The 18,259-nt window shown below is 34.9% G+C and overlaps 2 protein-coding genes across 2 annotated transcripts; one reads left to right on the forward strand and one right to left on the reverse strand.

Annotated features, from left to right (window-relative positions):
• The first annotated feature begins 4,070 nt into the window (after positions 1 to 4,070).
• On the forward strand, positions 4,071 to 6,118 carry LOC130960307 (protein LIFEGUARD 2-like). The gene is made up of 4 exons (XM_057885682.1): positions 4,071 to 4,481; positions 4,610 to 4,723; positions 5,316 to 5,473; positions 5,678 to 6,118. The coding sequence occupies exons 1-4, from the start codon at positions 4,226 to 4,228 to the stop codon at positions 5,882 to 5,884; spliced, it is 735 nt and encodes a 244-aa protein (XP_057741665.1). The 5' UTR covers positions 4,071 to 4,225; the 3' UTR covers positions 5,885 to 6,118.
• An 8,402-nt stretch (positions 6,119 to 14,520) lies between these two features.
• LOC130958138 (armadillo repeat-containing protein LFR) lies at positions 14,521 to 17,768 on the reverse strand. The gene is made up of 8 exons (XM_057885070.1): positions 17,499 to 17,768; positions 16,989 to 17,158; positions 16,705 to 16,847; positions 16,320 to 16,576; positions 15,637 to 15,742; positions 15,412 to 15,550; positions 15,191 to 15,318; positions 14,521 to 15,058 (listed from the first exon to the last, which is right to left on the reverse strand). Exons 1-8 carry the CDS (start codon positions 17,692 to 17,694, stop codon positions 14,803 to 14,805), a joined length of 1,395 nt encoding a protein of 464 aa, XP_057741053.1. The 5' UTR covers positions 17,695 to 17,768; the 3' UTR covers positions 14,521 to 14,802.
• Positions 17,769 to 18,259: the final 491 nt, after the last annotated feature.

Genomic DNA, 18,259 nt, shown 5'->3' on the forward strand with positions numbered 1-18,259 from the left:
CCAACCCAGAAATGTCACCACCCCCTCCCCATATTTTGGATGGAGTCAAAGACCCGACCCAACCCGCATAACAACCAGAACTCCAACCTTAGGACGCGCATCCCTAACTGTCATGGCGATTTGGTATCCCGCGACGGTGGTATGGCTGGAGTTTCATCACTCGCCGCCTTTATTATCTGATTTCTGTTCTTCTGATTTTGCTTTATTCGGTGTCACCAAAATTACACTCTCAAAGTTGCACTCTCTATTGCTTTGGTTTCACATAGCTTGCAATATTCATTCTCTTCTCCTTTTCGTTCTTTATTAGTTTCGGCGATTGGCAGAATACGATCACATGTCCTGGTTCCCAAGAGAGCGTCCCTTCCTGACCCAATTTATCTTAGGTTCGAGGTCTCCACAATGCTGCTCCATGGCCACTACTCTCAGAAATGCGATCTCCATCATTTTCAGCCTTTGACCACTTCACCTTGTTCATCGCTATGTCCATTTGTCGTTTGTCATTGTCCATCTATGTTCGAGACACTTCTTTTCTCCATCGCATTAGCTAGGTTCTCATTCAATTTGGGCCTAACCCAATTTTTCATGCTAAACTCTTCAGATTACTGATGAAAAATAGAAATACTTACATCCAATGATGCCACGTGTTACTCTTTCATTCGCTAGTCAAATTGTGGCTACCTGTAATCACCGCATGCAAAGCCGCCAGAGTTATAACCATGTTAATATATCACATTAGTATATACACCATTAATTAAAAACATTTTAAAAATTAATGTGAGCTAATGAATAAAAATTCAAAATTCAAAATTCAAATGGAGACAATTAGAAATCTAAAAGCTAATTTGAAGTTCAAATAAAAATTCAATGACCATTTTAATTTTAAGCTCCGATCATTTATTCTAAGAAAAAATACTAATGTAATTTACTTGCCATAAAATAGATACAACCACGTTGACCAAAAAGTTGGGGAGAAGACTAGAAGGTACCCACCAGTCACCATAGGAATATTCTCATACATTCTCTCATGTGCTAATGCGTTAAGAATATAGTTTCACATTGAGAGCCAAATCATTTTAAATTTTGAACAGAATACACATATTACACCATTTATATAACGAGTTTAATTTATTTTCATCTATAACTAGCCTGATTTTTTATACGGTATTATCAAATCAAATTTACCTTTTATAATTATTTAAATGATATATTTAACAAAGAATTCCTTTTGAATAAAAAATATTATATAAATATAAAAAAATTAATTACCAATTAATTATATATTTATTATTAAAAAATTATATATTTTTTAATTTATTTATAAATATTGATTATAATTATATTATCTATTTCATATTATTATATGACTTATATATAGGTAATTTTATTTATTGTTATAAATATTAAATAGAATAAATTATTATTATTTTTTATTTAAATTTAAATAAAAATAAAACTAAATAATTTATTTTACTTGGGCCTAGAGTTTAATAGGAATTAATAACCAAATATAAATAGAATTTTAGGATTTTAGTTCTTAATATCCAAAACTACTTTATAACCCTTATTTAACCTAAAATAAAAATTCAAAAAATTTTGGTTAAAGAAGATCGAATTAAAAAATTACAAAAATCAAACTCTTTTAATCATGGATTCAAATATACTTTTGCACTCTTATTTTTTAGTTTTCTTTCTTAATCATCGAGAAACATGCAATATATGTGTATATTTATTTTTAATAGTTACATAACCATCTATAAATATAAATATATATGATTAAAATATATGTGTTATATTTATTTTTAGGGTAAAGGATATTTTTTGTTCTTAATATTTGTGATTTTTTTTTAAAAGAATTTTATTAAGGTACCAGCTTGGAATATAGCCAATTATAGTCAACTAGTTAAAAATTGTTCGTGAGTTCATCAAGTCGGTTGAGGAGAAGTCGTTGGAAGTGAGGATCAAAACTTGAATGCGTGAACTAAGATGAGGAATCGAGCATGTAAGGCGTCGGATGGTCGGCGGGTAAAGCCACATGCAAGAACACTCCGATACCAAAGTAAGAGTCCATATGATGAGACGGTTAATTAGGGTTGTAGTGACGTACTTTGGAAAAGGGGTAGGCTCCTCCCTTTTATTCCCATCTTCTTGGGTGGGCCTTTCTCGTGCCAAGGCCCAACCCTTTAAAAATTTTTGCCAAATAACAAGATCCGTTGAGGAGACTAGAGCATATGCAGGGCATCACGCCGTACAAATGAAGAGCGAGTTCGTTTGATGGACCTTCAACGGTTGGGCTGGGCAGAATAAATAACATGCTAGTTAGATAAAAAAATAAAATAACTCTCCATTACTTCTATTTTCTGAAATTTTAAAATTAAAAATAAAGAAGAGTTAATTGAGTTGGCTTATGCTATAATTAGTTTCTTAGAGTTTTTGTTTTAAAAAATATTCCTAATGTTTAGTTGCATTTAATTTTGTCTCTAATATTTTTTATTTGTGCAAAATTATTCTTAGATGTTAATTTTATGTAAAAGTTAAGGACAAAATTAAAAACTTTTAAAGATAATTTTAACACAAATAAAAAATATTAGGGATAAAATTGAATAAATTAAAAATGTCAAAATTAAAATTAAATGAATTAAAAATATTATGATCAAAATTGAATGAAATTAAATATTATGAGTATTTTTAAAATATCATAAATTTTAAAGACAAAGTATATTTTATCTTAATATATATTTTATATTTTATTATTTATTTTATATAAATAATTAATTTTGATGTGCATCGTTATTTTAAAAATATAAAAAAATATTTGCTATAGTGTCTATAATCATTACTTAATTACTAAAAAAATAAATAATTATCTTTTAATTTAAAATTATAAAAATAAAAAATATTTAAATATTTAAAATTTATTAAAAATAAACTAAATAAAACGTACAAACTGCATCATAATCCTGACGATCAATATTTAAAAAAAATCAACAAAAACACTCAAAAAATATAATTTTATTTAAATAATAAATAACTTTTGTATTTGATAACTTTTTTATACATTTAATCCAAAAATTTATAAAAATATTTAGGTAAATATTTAAAAATATTCAAAAAACAGATAAAAAAATTATAAAAAATATATATTTAACAAAAAATCACTAAATTTTAAAAATAAAAATATCTTATGTTTTTTTAATTATATTTACAAAAAATATATTAAAATTTAATTTTTAAAATATTTGTTTATAATAAAAATATTTAATTAATGTTAAATATTTTTATCACATATTAAATTATTTAGGCGCATCTGGTGTGATCTACTCTCTTTTTTTTTTCCGCTCCATAACTAGAATCTGACCGTTGGAAAAGTCTAGAAATGTTATCTTTTTACACGTGTCAAAGCTTAAAGCACCCACGTGTTCATGTCGCTTATGGCGGCGATCCTTCATCCTCCAATGGGAAGCGATCTCTCGGGAACTTTCTCAATATTTTCCCTTTCCTAGTTTCCCTACCTATTTAATTAAAATTAATTAATTACTAATTTTTGGAAAATTTACTGTTTAAAATAAAAATAAATTTAATATTATAGAAGTAAACTATTATCTATATATATATTGTCATTTTTTTATAATTTACATCTATAGCTATATTTTTATACCATATATATATAATATAAATATGAGAAGAATTAATACATTTATTATTTTCAAAATTTAAATTAAAAACTTTTTTAGTTAAATTATAAAAAATTATTATATTAACTAATTCTATCTTTATTATTTTTATATATATATTTAACAAATTAAAAAAATCAATAGGCACTAATAATTTGTGATAATATTGTAGTGTACTTTTTAATCTATTTGTCTAATTTATATTTTTTATAATTCGTTTTCTTTTTTCCCAATAAATATTATCGGAGGGAATAAAATGAAAAAGGATTAATCATCATTAATCTCTTAAATTATTGTCTAAGTATAACTAATTAATTAATTAATCAATTCAACGAGGCCCATGTGCGGTTTATTTATAATATTTATAGAGAAACATTTTTATCGATTTGCGTTGGCACAAACACAATCTCCATAGATTCAATTATCTTTCTTCTTCGTTTTCCCTCACTTTCCCAGTCAACAAATTTTTCCGGAAAATAAAACAAACAAACAAAGAAGAAAAATCTCCCGGAATCGAAAAACCTTCCTTCCGTGTTCGAACGATTTCAGCGAAGATGTGGAACCAACCGTTCGGAAAAACCGATTTAGAAAGTGGTGGTGGAGCGAGACCACTGTACCCTATGATGCTCGAGAGTCCCGAACTTCGGTGGTCCTTCATTAGGAAGGTCTACATTATAATCGCCTTTCAGCTGCTCGCTACGATCGCTGTTGGCGCCGTCGTCGTCTCCGTCCATCCCATCGCACTCTTCTTCGCCGGCACCGGTGCTGGTTTGGCACTCTACATCGTTCTCATCTTTGTCCCCTTCATCAGTGAGTAGTAGTTCCTAATTAATTAACTAACTTCATTTCTAATTTTAGGGTTCCAATTTTAGGGTTTATGGGGTTTCTTATTTATTGGGTTGTTTGATTTGTTCTAACATTTTTTTTACTTATTGCAGCGTTGTGCCCTCTTTACTATTATTACCAGAAGCATCCGGTGAATTATTTGCTGTTAGGGATTTTCACTGTTTCGCTTGCTTTCGTTGTTGGATTGACTTGTGCCTTTACTAGCGGTAAAGATTGGATCTTCTTGTCTTCTATTCCTTTCTTTTCATATAATTGTACTAGGAATTAGGATTATTGAACATGTCCATTTTCAAAATGAACATAATCATGTCATGTTGTTATCTTTCCCATTGATTTAATTGCTCTAGAAAAATAAAGCTAAAATTATAAACAATCAATGGTGGAAATATATATACCAGAGTATCCAGTTCGAATGGTGAGAGTTTAAGACATGAGGAATGGTAGAGGACCATCATCAGAATTTATTGTTTTTATTGTTTTTGGCCATGAGCTAGGCATCAATATTTAAAAGTATGGGATAAAGTATGTTATTGGATTCCTAGACTAATGGAACTAGATTAAAAGAATTGGCTAAGTGATGGCCAAAAAGTACAATAAATTCTAATGGTCTTCTAGCAAATTTAGTTTACGGTTGTGGCCAAGATTTTTGTTTGTTTTGCTTGGTTCTTTTCATTGTAGGTGGGCGATGACTGATGAAATTTGGTTCTTTTCATTGTTCAAGTTGAATTATATTTTCTGGTTAGAATTTGCTTATTATGACCTTAATTTCTTCTGACGAGATTAGCTTTTTGGATACAGGGAAAGTGATTCTGGAGTCTGTCATATTGACTACTGTGGTGGTGGTTGCCTTGACTCTCTACACATTCTGGGCTGCAAGGAGAGGCCATGATTTCAACTTCCTTGGTCCCTTCTTGTTCGGCGCCGTGCTCGTTCTTATGGTCTTTGCATTCATTCAGGTAAAACTATGGGAGACTAATTTTGATAATCAAATGCTTCTGTTTTTATAAGACGTTCAAGATACAGGGTCATTAATGGTTTTGATGATGTATCAATCTACTACGAATGGATGTAGAAATTAAATTCATATTATGGTTCTCAAAAATTTGGTTTCTTTTGCATTTTGGAGCTGAGTTCTTATGCGGTGTTCTTTTTCTTTGCAGATTCTCTTCCCACTGGGTAAGCTCTCTGTTATGATCTATGGATGCTTGGCATCAATTATATTTTGTGGCTACATCATATATGACACAGACAACCTTATCAAGAGATACTCGTACGATGAATACATTTGGGCTTCGGTTTCATTATATTTGGATGTCATCAATCTTTTCCTTTCTTTGCTAAGCATTTTCAGAGCTGCTGAGAGCTAAACTTGAGGACTTGTTTCATCTATGCTGCTATTTTGTTTACCCATTTCCTTGGCACATGTTTCTTGTGTATGGGAAAGGGTATTTTTTGGGGACAAATAGGATTCTTATTTTGGATAATAAATGTGTGGCTTTGGCAAGTTCATTGTATCAAACACATTTATCAAGACTGAATACTGTTTATAAAATTATGTATTTTACTGAATTGTAAATAAATTCATGATTTGTATTTTGCAATATTTGTGCTCGTTCTCTGCAACTATTTAATTTTTATAAAATAATTAATACTTACTATAAACTGATAGCAATTCAAGTAAATAGTAATTCTAATGCTAAATATAAATGGTCATTATTCACTATAATTTGTTTATTACTTTATGACATCTATGTATATCCAATATTGAAAATTTTCAAAAATAGGGCTCAATGGACAGTGGCGGTATTAATGTCTAATGAGAGCAAACAAGAGATATTCCTTTGATGCCAAGCGGTATAGTATGTCTCCTTTTGGCATGTTATTGTCTATTAAAATAACAAGCTTCCTTGGTTGTGTCTATGGATTTCGTATAAGGAAAGAAATCGTGTTCCTTAACGTGTGTGGATTTTCTTTCGGCTAAGAAACCCACTCATTATTCCTTAGTGGCCAAGAATCTAAGTACATATTGCATTTTAATTTTATGCTGACAAATGCTATCTAAAGTCCAAAAAAAGAAGAGAAAAGGAACGGAATAGCTTGTAACGGTAAATTTTAAAAAGTTAGATTTAATCGTGTTTGTATAATTTTTTAGAGTGTTTGAGAATGTTTTAGATGATTTTGGAACATTTTAGAATATTCCAGAAGATCTCGAAATACCTTAAAAGGTTCTAGAAGATTTTGAAAAGTTATAGAATATTCTTAGAGAGTGTAGACGTATATAGAAATGTGAAGAATAATATGAAATAATCTAGAAGTATTTAGAAAAATATGGTATGATAGATATTTGTAGTGAAAGTTCTAGATGATCAATCTGAATTATTCATTAGATTTAATCCTAACCATCCATTGAGGAGGTGGATGACTATAAATAGAGAGTGAGAGTTAGAATTTGGGTGTGAGTCATGTGTGAGTCATTTGTAATAAATACTTGAGTAATAAAGTGTTCTTTTCACCAAAGTTTTCTTTCTCTTGTGTTCTTAGCTTTTTTTGCTAAATATTGAGGGTTAGGCTGACTTGGTCTTAACTCAAGAGGTTGAGTAAGTCCGAGTGCCGGTATGGTAGCGTTGGAGTATGTCTAAGACCGTGATAATTTGGCATCAGAGCAAGGTTCGAGAGGGAGCATAAGTAGTTTGTCGGTATGGCTTCTAGTGTAACTATGGAGCATGTTGAGTCTCAAAGGAAAAGGGATACTATTCCTTCTCAATGGGAAAGCAAGAGAGTGCGCTCTTCAAGTGAGTTTAGAGGTAAGAACTCTAACTTCTTAGAAGAGAGAGTTTCTATGTTGGAGAATGTTCTATCTTCTATGGATGAACGCTTCCAAATGATAGAACATGATAAGGAGACCTTCAAGGCTCACGTGTTAGGAGAACTAGATGCTTTCAAAGAAAGCATGCTCCAAATCGAAGAGACGCTTGAGAATTTCTTGAAGCTATTTGAGGAAGTTCGAGTTTGGTTCGAAGAGGAAAAATCTCGACCAACCATTATAAGGGAGACGACAAAGATTGATATCCCCAAGCTAAAGGAGTTCAAGGGCGTGAGGGACGCTCGAGACATGGAGAACTTTCCATGGCAAATGAGGAGGTACTTTGAAGGCCAAAGGGTGGTCGAAGAAGCAATAAAGGTACACACTGCAGCTCTACCTTTCTGATAATGCTACTTTGTGGTGGAGGAGAAAGTGCGTAGATATGGAAAATGGTACTTGCAATATAGCCACATGAAAAGATTTCAAAAGGGAGTTGAAAAGACAATTCTTTCCTGAGAATGCGATTTATGAAGCAAGGAAGAAGTTGAGGGAGTTGAAGCACAAGAGTAAGATTAGCGACTACGTAAAGGAGTTCGCTACTCTCACGCTTCAAATTCCCAACTTAGCATCGGATGATGCATTGTTCTTCTTCGTTGATGGACTCAAACCTTGGGCAAAACAAGAACTACAAAGAAGAAATATTAAGGATGTTGATGAGGTCATCGTGGTGGCCGAATCACTTACTGAGTATCATAAGGGAGACTCTAAACCCAAGTCTTCCTCCAAGCCTAGTTCTATTAAAGGAAGGGGAGACAAGGAGAGGAGTTTTTCAACAAAGAAGGAAGGAAAATATTCTTCAAAGAAAAAGTACGAAGAAAAGAAGAAGGCTTTCATGCCCAAAGGAGGATGCTTCGTGTGCAAGGGACTACACTAAATGAAGGATTGTCCCAACCTAGGGACTCTGGCATCTATCGCCGAGGAACGAGAGGCTCAATCTCAAGTAACTGAGTGTGTTGGATCTATCCAACTCATGAATGCTGCGAAAGGTAAAGAGGCAAGCACTGTAGAAAAGAAAGGCTTGATGTATGTAAAAGCGTTTATCAATGAAAAATCCATTATGGCTATGATCGACACTGGTGCTACACACAACTTCATCACGCTTGATGAAGCAAAGAGGCTTGGGTTGAAGATCACCGAAAAGAATGGCTGGTTCAAACCTGTGAATACCAAGGGTGAACCTCTTAAGGGAGTAGCAAAAGGGGTTGAGATGACTCTTGGTTCTTGGAAGGGCCTTGTGGATTTCTCAATAGCACCCATGGACGATTTCAAAATAGTCATCGGGTTCGATTTGCAAAGGAAGGCAAATATAATACCTATACCATACTACGATATAGTATGCGTCATGGAGAAATGGTCTCCATGTATGGTCCATACAGTCTCTAAAGTTGGAGGACCTCCGATGCTCTCTGCTATGCAACTAAAGAAAGGGTTCAAGAAGAGAGAGATTACATATTTGGCGCTATTACAAGAGGAGTCAACATTTGGAAAAGAAGATGTTCCTCCTAAACCCAAGGAAGTCCTTGAAGAAAATAAGGATGTGATGCCTCCCAAGTTGCCAAAACAACTACCACCTAGGAAGAAGGTGGACCATAATATTGAATTGGAGTCAGGAGCAAAGCCGCTTGCCTCAACACCTTATAGGATGGCACCGCCAAAACTTGAGGAGTTGAAGGACTTGCTAGATGCTGGGTTTATCCGTCCATCAAAAGCACCTTATGGCACCAATCTTGTTCCAAAAGAAGCATGATGGTTCGTTGAGACTATGCATCGACTATCGAGCACTTAACAAGGTAGCCATCAAGAACAAATATCATATTCCTTTGATAGCCGATTTGTTTGATCAACTTGGTAGAGCCAAGTGGTTCTCAAAACTGGATTTGAGGTTAGGATATCACCAAGTTAGGATTGCCGATGGTGATGAGCTTAAGGACTACGTGTGTCATGAGGTATGGATCGTATGAGTGGTTGGTGATGCCTTTTGACTTGACCAATGCTCCTGTGACCTTATGTACCTTGATGAACGAGATCTTTCGACCTTATCTTGATCGGTTTGTAGTGGTCTACTTGGATGATATTGTTGTCTATAGCAATACCTTGAAGGAGCATGTAGAATACTTACGAACTGTGTTCAAGATCTTGCGAGAGAATAACCTATATGTGAAGAAGAAAAAATGTTCTTTTGTAAGGGTTTAGGGTCCACTTCTTAGGACACATCATTAAAGATGGAACTCTCTGCATGGGTCAAGGAAAGGTGAATGCTATCAAAGAATGGGAGCCACCAAACAAGGTATCTGAATTGAGGTCATTTCTTGGGTTGGCTAATTACTATCGGAGATTTATCAAAGGATACTCCACCAAGGCTGCACCATTAACTAATCTTCTCAAGAAAAATCACTCTTGGAAATGGTCAAAGAAGTTTCAAAAGGCCTTTGATGAGTTGAAGGCTGCTATCACAGAAGGACCAGTACTAGCACTGGTCGACTATTCAAAGGTATTTGAAGTCCACACTGATGCTTCTGACTATGCTATTGGAGGAGTTCTCATGCCAGAAGGACATCCTATTGTCTTTGAGAGTCACAAGTTGAATGATATAAAGAGGTGATACACTGTTCAAGAGAAGGAGATGACGGCGGTGGTGCATTGTTTGAGAACTTGGCGTCACTACTTGCTTGGTTCACACTTCATCGTCAAGATAGATAATATCGCTACAAGCTACTTCCAAACTCAGAAGAAGTTAAATCCCAAAAAAACTAGGTGGCAAGATTTCTTAGCTGAGTTTGATTTTGAATTTGAATACAAGTCAGACAAGACTAATGTGGTGGCAGATGCGCTTAGTCGAAAAGGCTGAGTTGGTAGCCATTTCTATAGTCAAAGGAGATGTTATGCATATCATCAAGGAAGGATTCCATCATGATCCATTAGCCAAAAAGTTAGTGGAGTTGGTTAGAGAATGTAAGACCAAAAGATTTTGTCTAGAAGTCGACCTTCTCTACACAAAAGGAAGAAGACTATACGTCCCTAAATGGGAAAATATAAGAAAAAAGTTAATGAGAGAATGCCACGACACCAAGTGGGCTGTGATCAAGGTCAACAAATGACCTTGGCACTCACACTTTGTTTGGATGTTAGAAAGAAAATGGAAGGAAAGAAAATAAGAGGAAAGAGAATGGAAGGAAAAGTTGAGTTATTTGTATGTTGTTTGGATGACTAGAAAATAGATGGAAAGAAAATAGAGAGAAAATTTTCCTTTGTTTGGATGGAAAGAAAAGTGAGAAGAAAGAAAATCATAATAGTATAAAATTACATTAATACCATTATCATAAAATAAAGTATAAATATTTTTATTTATTCGTATTTTATTATATTTTATAAATATTATTAAATATTATAATTTTATATATTTAATTTAAATTATTTATTTAATACATATAATGTTTAAATATAAATTTCTATTATAATAATATATTAAAACTAAATTTATATTAATATCTGTCAATAATAATATAACTAAGAATAGTATTGGAAATACAAAATTATAATACTTTTCTTCTTGTTTTTTTGCTTGTGATGGAAAAAAAATTTTTAGTGGGACCCACACAAAAATTTTCTTTCCTTCCTATTTTCTTTGATAACCAAACAAAAGAAAATATTATTTTCCATTCATTTTCTTTCCATTCATTTTCCATCAAACCAAAAATAGTGTCATTGAATCTTCTTATCATTGGCCTCAAATGAGAGATGAAGTGGAGAGCTATGTTAAGACTTGTCTTATGTGCCAACAAGATAAAATTGAAAACAAGACACCAAGTGGGTTGTTGGAACCTCTACCTCCATCAGAGCGACCGTGAGAAAGTGTCTCTCTAGATTTTGTCTCTGCATTACCGAAGTCCGAGGGGTTTGGATATATTCTTGTGTTAGTGGATCGATTTTCGAAGTATGCTACTTTTATACCAGCCCCTACTGACTGCACTGCAGAACAAGTAGCATGACTATTCTTCAAGAATGTGGTGAAGTACTGAGGATTGTCTAAGAGCATCATTAGTGATCGAGATCCACACTTCACAGGATGACTATGGATAGAGTTATTCAAACTCCTTGGGTCGGAGCTTTATTTTTCAACAAGCCTCCATCCTCAAACCGATGGGCAGACTGAGAGAGTGAGTGCCTTACTCGACTGTTACTTGAGGCATTTCATAAGCGCTAATCAGAAGGATTGGACAAAACTTCTAGACATTGCTCAGTTCACATACAATCTGCAAAAGAGTGAGTCTACAGGGAAGAGTCTGTTCGAGATTGTGACTGGTCAACAACCGCTTACACCTCACTCTCTTTCTTTCTCTTACTTAGGGAAGAGTCCTGGAGCTTATCATATGATTAAGTTATGGGAAGAACAAGTAGATGTCACTCGTTCTTACCTCGACAAAGCTGTAAAGAGGATGAAAAAATGAGCAGATAAGAAAAGGAGGCATGCAAGCTATCAAGTGGGAGACAAGATAATGATTAAACTTCTTCCACAACAATTCAAGCCTTTCGCAAGGTTCATAAAGGCTTAATTCGCAAATACAAAGGGCCATTTGAGATCATTAGACGTGTTGGGGAGGTTGCTTACAAAGCACAACTTCCTCCCTCTATGAAGATCCACCCAGTCTTCCATGTGGGTATGCTTAAACCATATCATAGAAACCAAGACGAACCAAGCGGAGGTGATTCGAGTTGTGTTCCGCCTGTGGTGATCAGATCCTTTGATAAAGAAATCAAAGAGATCTTAGCTAATCGCGTCGTGCGACGAAGAAGAGTACCACCAAGTATGCAATACTTGATCAAGTGGAAATGACTCCCAATAACCGAAACTAGTTGGGAAGCTCGTAAAGATCTTTGGCAATTCCAAGAACACCTAGAGTGCTATCATGAACAAAATGCGACGAGGAGGTCTGCGTATTAGGTGGGGGAGAATGTGACGGGTAAATTTTTGAAAGTTAGATTTAACAGTGTTTGTATAGTTTTCTAGAGTGTTTGAGAATGCTCTAGATGGTTTCGGAACGTTCTAGAATGTCATAGAATGTTCTGGAATACCTTAGAAAGTTTTAAAAGACTATGAAAGGTTGTAGAATATTCTAGAAGAGTATGAATGTATATAGGAGTATAAAGAATAGTATAAAACAATCTAGAAGTATTTAGAAAAATATAGTAGAATAGATATTTGTAGTGAAGGTTCTAGATGATCAATTTGGATTGTTCATTAGATTTAATCATAACCATCCATTGATGAGGTGGATGGCTATAAATAGAGAGTAAGAGTTAGAGTTTGGGTATGAGTCATGTGTGAGTCATTTATAATAAACACTTGAGTAATAAAGTATTCTTTCCACCAAAGCTTTCTTTTTCTTGTGTTCTCTTGTGTTCTTAGCTTTCTTGCTAAATACGGAGAGTTAGATTGACATGGTCTTAACTCAAGAGATTGAGTAAGTTCGAGTGCCGACATGGTAGCGTTGGAGTGTGTCCAAGGCCGTGATAAGCTGCATTAAAACGTACATTCAACACTTTTTTTTATAACTAAGCTGTTTCTAATTTTGACTTTGAGTAAATAATCAAATTAATAAAGATTAACATGACTAATTTAAAATCTTTAAAGGATAAATTTAATTAAAAAATATTTTAAAGATTAATATAGATAACGAGTAATCTTTTAAAGATTAATTTGAACACCTACTCTTTTAACTTTTCTATAGTTGATTTTGAAGTAAAATAAGTTTTTTTTTTGTGTGAAAAATAAAAAAAAAAAAAAAGAACACAGCTCAGAGAGCTAAGAGGTCACGCCTAAGAGCTTCGAGGATAGTATTCCCAGGCTCCAAGCACTCAACATACATGGAATTTCCATTAGCACCTTTCCCTTTCTTCTCTCTTAAAACAAAGCTGAAATTGATCTCCCAATCGTGAATAATAGACTCTAATCTTCAGGATCAAATCTGCTTAATCTCCATGCTTGGTAAACAAAATCCTGCATAGCTAGGTAAGCTTCTATGTTATCCATCTGGCAGCAAACTGATTTAAATCCACACTCCCAAGCAAGAACCAAACCTCTCCAATCTATAAACACTCCAAATAGGCATAGATCCATAACATCCTTTTCTTTAAGATCCTTTACAGTCCCAAATGGCACATCTCGAATTTGAATGCCGGAATAGCAGAGCTGAATTTCTTGAACACCTATCCGAATGATGAAAAACCCTCGGAGTTCCAATGTCACCAAATCCACCAAAATATTTCCCCACTTTAACATAGCTGCCAGAAGCCACCTTAGGGATCTGAATATCGTTATGAAGGGAAAGGATTAAGATCCTCCAGACATTCCCACACACAATGAGCTGCAGTTTTGGGTTTCCCAAGACAGCAGCTAGGCCTCTCTTAAAGCGCAAAGAAGAAGTAGGAAGAGCATCATACATACAAGGACAAAGGAAGAATTTTATTTTTTCCGGTAAGTGGCCACGCCAAATCCAATTCCAATTAGCTTGCTGCTTCCAGTTGATCCGCCTCTTTAAAAGCCAAATATATCAATCTTTGGTCGTATAACTACCTGACACTGCACTCCTCCAAAACCAGCCAGTGGCATGATCAGGGGACTGATCCGTGAGAATTAGCTTGAAAGTTTCCAAGGTCCTCTGAAAGAGGAGTAAAGCAACTGAAGTCGACAGCAGAATACTAAATTTTCGCTTCTTTAAAAATCAACTTTAAAGGCAAATTGACTTATCCAGTTATCCGTTACATCAGAAACCAAAGTACATTAAACAAAAAGGAAGAGAGACGAGAAGCGGCTCTGTAAACTGAAATCCAAACTTCGCTGGTCTTAAATCTTAATCAATATCATAAAGTGAATAAATTATACTTCGTTTCATCAAAAGTAGTACTAGTTTGTATGTACCCGCATGTTCTGCCAACTAGGAAATGTTTGAATATTCTCCAAACGACTGCTTCGAGTTAGTTTTAGAATAGCTAGCAACTAGCAAGTAGTAATGATATCAAAACGAGCTCTCCCACCAAACAACATACACAATAATATAGAAGCTAAAAGGGTCGAACAAACCCATAGTTCTAGCGATTTAGATATTCGACAATACATCTGTTCATTTGATTTCCTAGAGATGCAAGCTAAATACAAATCTTTTAATTAGAAGCAGCAAGAAAACATCTTGGATGCTGAAATCAAATCCAATTTCTGTTTTGTCTCTCACCACCAATGGATAGAAGTCTAAAAATTCTGTCCACAAAAGCTCCTATCCACCCATCTAACATAGAATGTTCTACTAAAACCTAATAATCTTGAACAGAAATGTACAATAAATATCTGATTCATACAACTTCCAAGTACACTCAAGGTATACCCAAGTTGCAGAAGCTGAGTGATGTCACCGATGAACAATCTAGTTACATGCCCCAGATTCCCCGAGCCATTGCCACTCTGTTATTTGGCCTAGACGTTAGTTCATATAATATCCTTGCAAAAGTATCTGAATATTTGCTTTCCATGAAAAGGATCTCGGCAAAAGCATTCTCATACGCCAGCAACAAGGTTCTATTTTGTGGCTCGGAGACAAGACTCTCCAATATCATTGCAGCTTTCCGGCAAACTTCAGGAACGGGATGCGGTGTCTTTATCACTTTAAGCAATCGATCTATTGCCCTGAGTTTGAGGAAATTTTACCAGTTAGCACTACAATTTATTCACTAGCTTCGTGACAATTTATAGAAAATTACTCTACAATAAATTTATCTGTATATATATTCATTCAAGAATTGGTATTGAAGAAATCACCATCTCTCACTGGCAATCTTCAACCTACAGTCCATATTAACTTCAGCAAGGTTATACAGTGCACCAATAGCAGCTGCTTGTGCATCTAATGCTGGTAAACTGATGAGATCAATTAAACGCTTGTGTATCTGCCATAATCAATCAATTGTAATAATTATTATTACTATTATTTGGGTGCATCAAACAAATTAACAAGATTAATATGAATTAAAGATGTTAACCTGTGGAAAGAATGGAAGTAAGAATGGCTCATTGTCAGGATTAATGATCAAACGCCCAAGTAATTCTGCAGCAGCACAATGCCAGGCTTTGACTGTGGATTCCAGCATGCCCATGATGGCCTGAACTGCACGTTTTTCTCTGTAATGCATACAACAGTTCATCAATCAGTAAGAAAAAGGAATATAATGACATGCACGCACAGTAAAATAGATCAAATCACTCACGTTATTTTAATAAAAGATGGCTTGGATGAGCTAAATATTCGAAGGTCCAGAAGTGGAGCCAAGTTAACAATTGTCTCTAGAGCATTTGTGACAAGTTCTTCATCCTCTATAAACATAGTGAACATTTTTGTAACAAAACAGTATACAAATTTTGTTGAGAAAAGCAATAGATGAATTGATGATAAAGTCAAACGAACTCAATAATAACAATAACATTAGATCCTTAGGAAACTAAAAACCCGAAGTGTTTTTGTGACACTTCATCAGAAGAAGCGCTATCATAATAAAAGGCCTATCTGCCTTTAATTAGTGCAGAGAAGCATTTTATCTCCCAGTTCCGAATCAAGAACCTTATGTATTGTCTATTTAGATGTCACTTGTCAAAAAGGATAGCTAAGTAATCAACAAGTTCCCATTTACATTAGCCATGACATTCCAAATTATACACAAACAAATATCATGAAAAATAAATAATAATAGTAAAAAGTTGTGTCGCCTTCATCATCAATATCGTAATCACATCCAAGTTCACCCACCACATCTGGGTTTGGGCAAAAGGATTTTCTAAAAAACATTGTAAAAACACAAAAACAGAAGTGATGCTTAATGATGTAAGTACCATCACTGCTAGAACCATATATGGAAAAACAAGCATGTCATATTCTACGAGCATCAAGTCTCACCTACAATATGATCTTCTATACATTGGAAGGCTGTTTCCAAACAATGACGATTTTGGGCCATTATAACTTCATTATCTGGCATGAAAGAGAAGTTTCTGATGATATTTGAAGCAGCTACAGCACACTGCTGTTTTTCTGCTCGCCCTTCATCATCTAAATTAAAGAGACTATCTTCATCAAACCACAACTCTGACAAACGTGACTTTGTCACACCACTCTGCTGTGTTGATTCTGTACCAGTAGTGGCGGATGCTGACCTGCATTAACATAATTGTCCTACAATCATATTCAATTTCACTACCATCCCATCCCCAAAAAGAAAACATATGCTCCAAGGAAAATTAAAACTTGAAAGCAAAGATTATGTTCAAGAACAACAAATTACCCAGGGCGGTGGGGAGTTCCAGTTGAGCCCAATGCCTGATACTCATTCCCAAATCCAGTTACAACAGAATTTGCACCTAAAGATCTGACCCTTGATGGCTTAACTAGTTCTTTTGGGAGTGCTATGTCACGCCAATCATCTATCTGTTTCAATTCATAACACCACAAACTATAAACATAACAAAGAACTGAGGAGCATCAACAAATCTTCTCCAAGGCATTTCTATGAAAAAGGAGATAACACCAAAGCAAGTGGTATAGTAAAACAAGATTGGTAGCACATACAACTTGAAGAAGTGCATCAAGCAAACCCGGAATCTTCGCCAGCGGAGTGGCGTCTTTGCGACTGTCATCCTTCTCTTTAAAGGAGAGCAATGTAAGAGTATTGAGTGCCCAGGTTAGCTCACTCTTAAGACCACTTTGAAGAGCCAAAACAATTCTTTTATTATTTTGATCTGTAAAAGAATACAGAAGTCAACAAACCCTTAATCCCTCACAACATAACTTCCTGTATAAGCGCATTTTGAATTGTAACTTTTTTTTTTCACTTCTCAAAAGCAGCGAACTCAGATCAGAAAGGTTTTAATTATAAGATATTTTGAACTAAAAATAAGGTAATCTAAGCACATCTCGAACCTAAAAGAAACCAGAATTTGTTCTACGATAAGAAATCATTAACGGTAATGCTCAATCTTCCTCTAAAATCAAACTAGGGTAAAATACAAGAAATTTTAGCTGAAAAAACAAAGGATGAAGCACACGTAATTTGAAAATCAGAAGAAGCTACGAACGGACCAGCAAAGGAGCTATGGACGTGAAGCGAAGGACCAAGCAGGGTTGACGGAGCCGCCGCCGAATCACCGGCGGCGGCGGCTATTGCTGCTGCCGCGGCACTATTGCTACCGCTGCCGAATGGGCGGCCTCTCTTAGCAGGCGGCGCCGAACCGCCACCGGAAGATCCACCGGACTTTCCCTGTTCCCTCTTCTGCATCACTTTTCTTCCGCCTACGAGGCCGTGAAAAGGTGGCAAAATCGCGGCGGTGCAGGAGATAGGTTCGAAGAGTGGGAGTGGGAGAGGGATGTGATTGGAGATTTGGTTTTCGAGTTGGTTCAAGTATTGGTTGGGCTAACAATTGGGCCAAGGCCCATTATTCTGTTACGCAGGCCTAAATATATTTGTGCTAATAGTTAATAAATTTAATTTTCACATAGCGTTTTATATAATCGTATAATCACATCTATTTTTTTAATAATTATTTATGTAGTCAATATAAAAAATAGTTATTTTTATTAATATAATATTATATAACTTTTTTTGTGACTATAATTGTTACGGTGGGTAACCGGAGATTAATAAGATGGATGACGTTTGATGGCCCAAGTGTATGAAGGAGGAGAACTCCGGGTGTGTCTGCAACTCGGGAGGCTCCGTCCGACTTGCTCGCGTGCAGGAATGGGGGGGTGGTACCTGCAAAGACACTCCGATGCCTAAGTTAGCAAGGGTGTGAGCAGGTCTAGAGAGTATTGGGCTTAGAAATACCTTATTGGTGTCATTG

Source organism: Arachis stenosperma, chromosome 2 (assembly GCF_014773155.1).
Source record: "Arachis stenosperma cultivar V10309 chromosome 2, arast.V10309.gnm1.PFL2, whole genome shotgun sequence".
NCBI classification, from domain to species: Eukaryota; Viridiplantae; Streptophyta; class Magnoliopsida; order Fabales; family Fabaceae; genus Arachis; species Arachis stenosperma.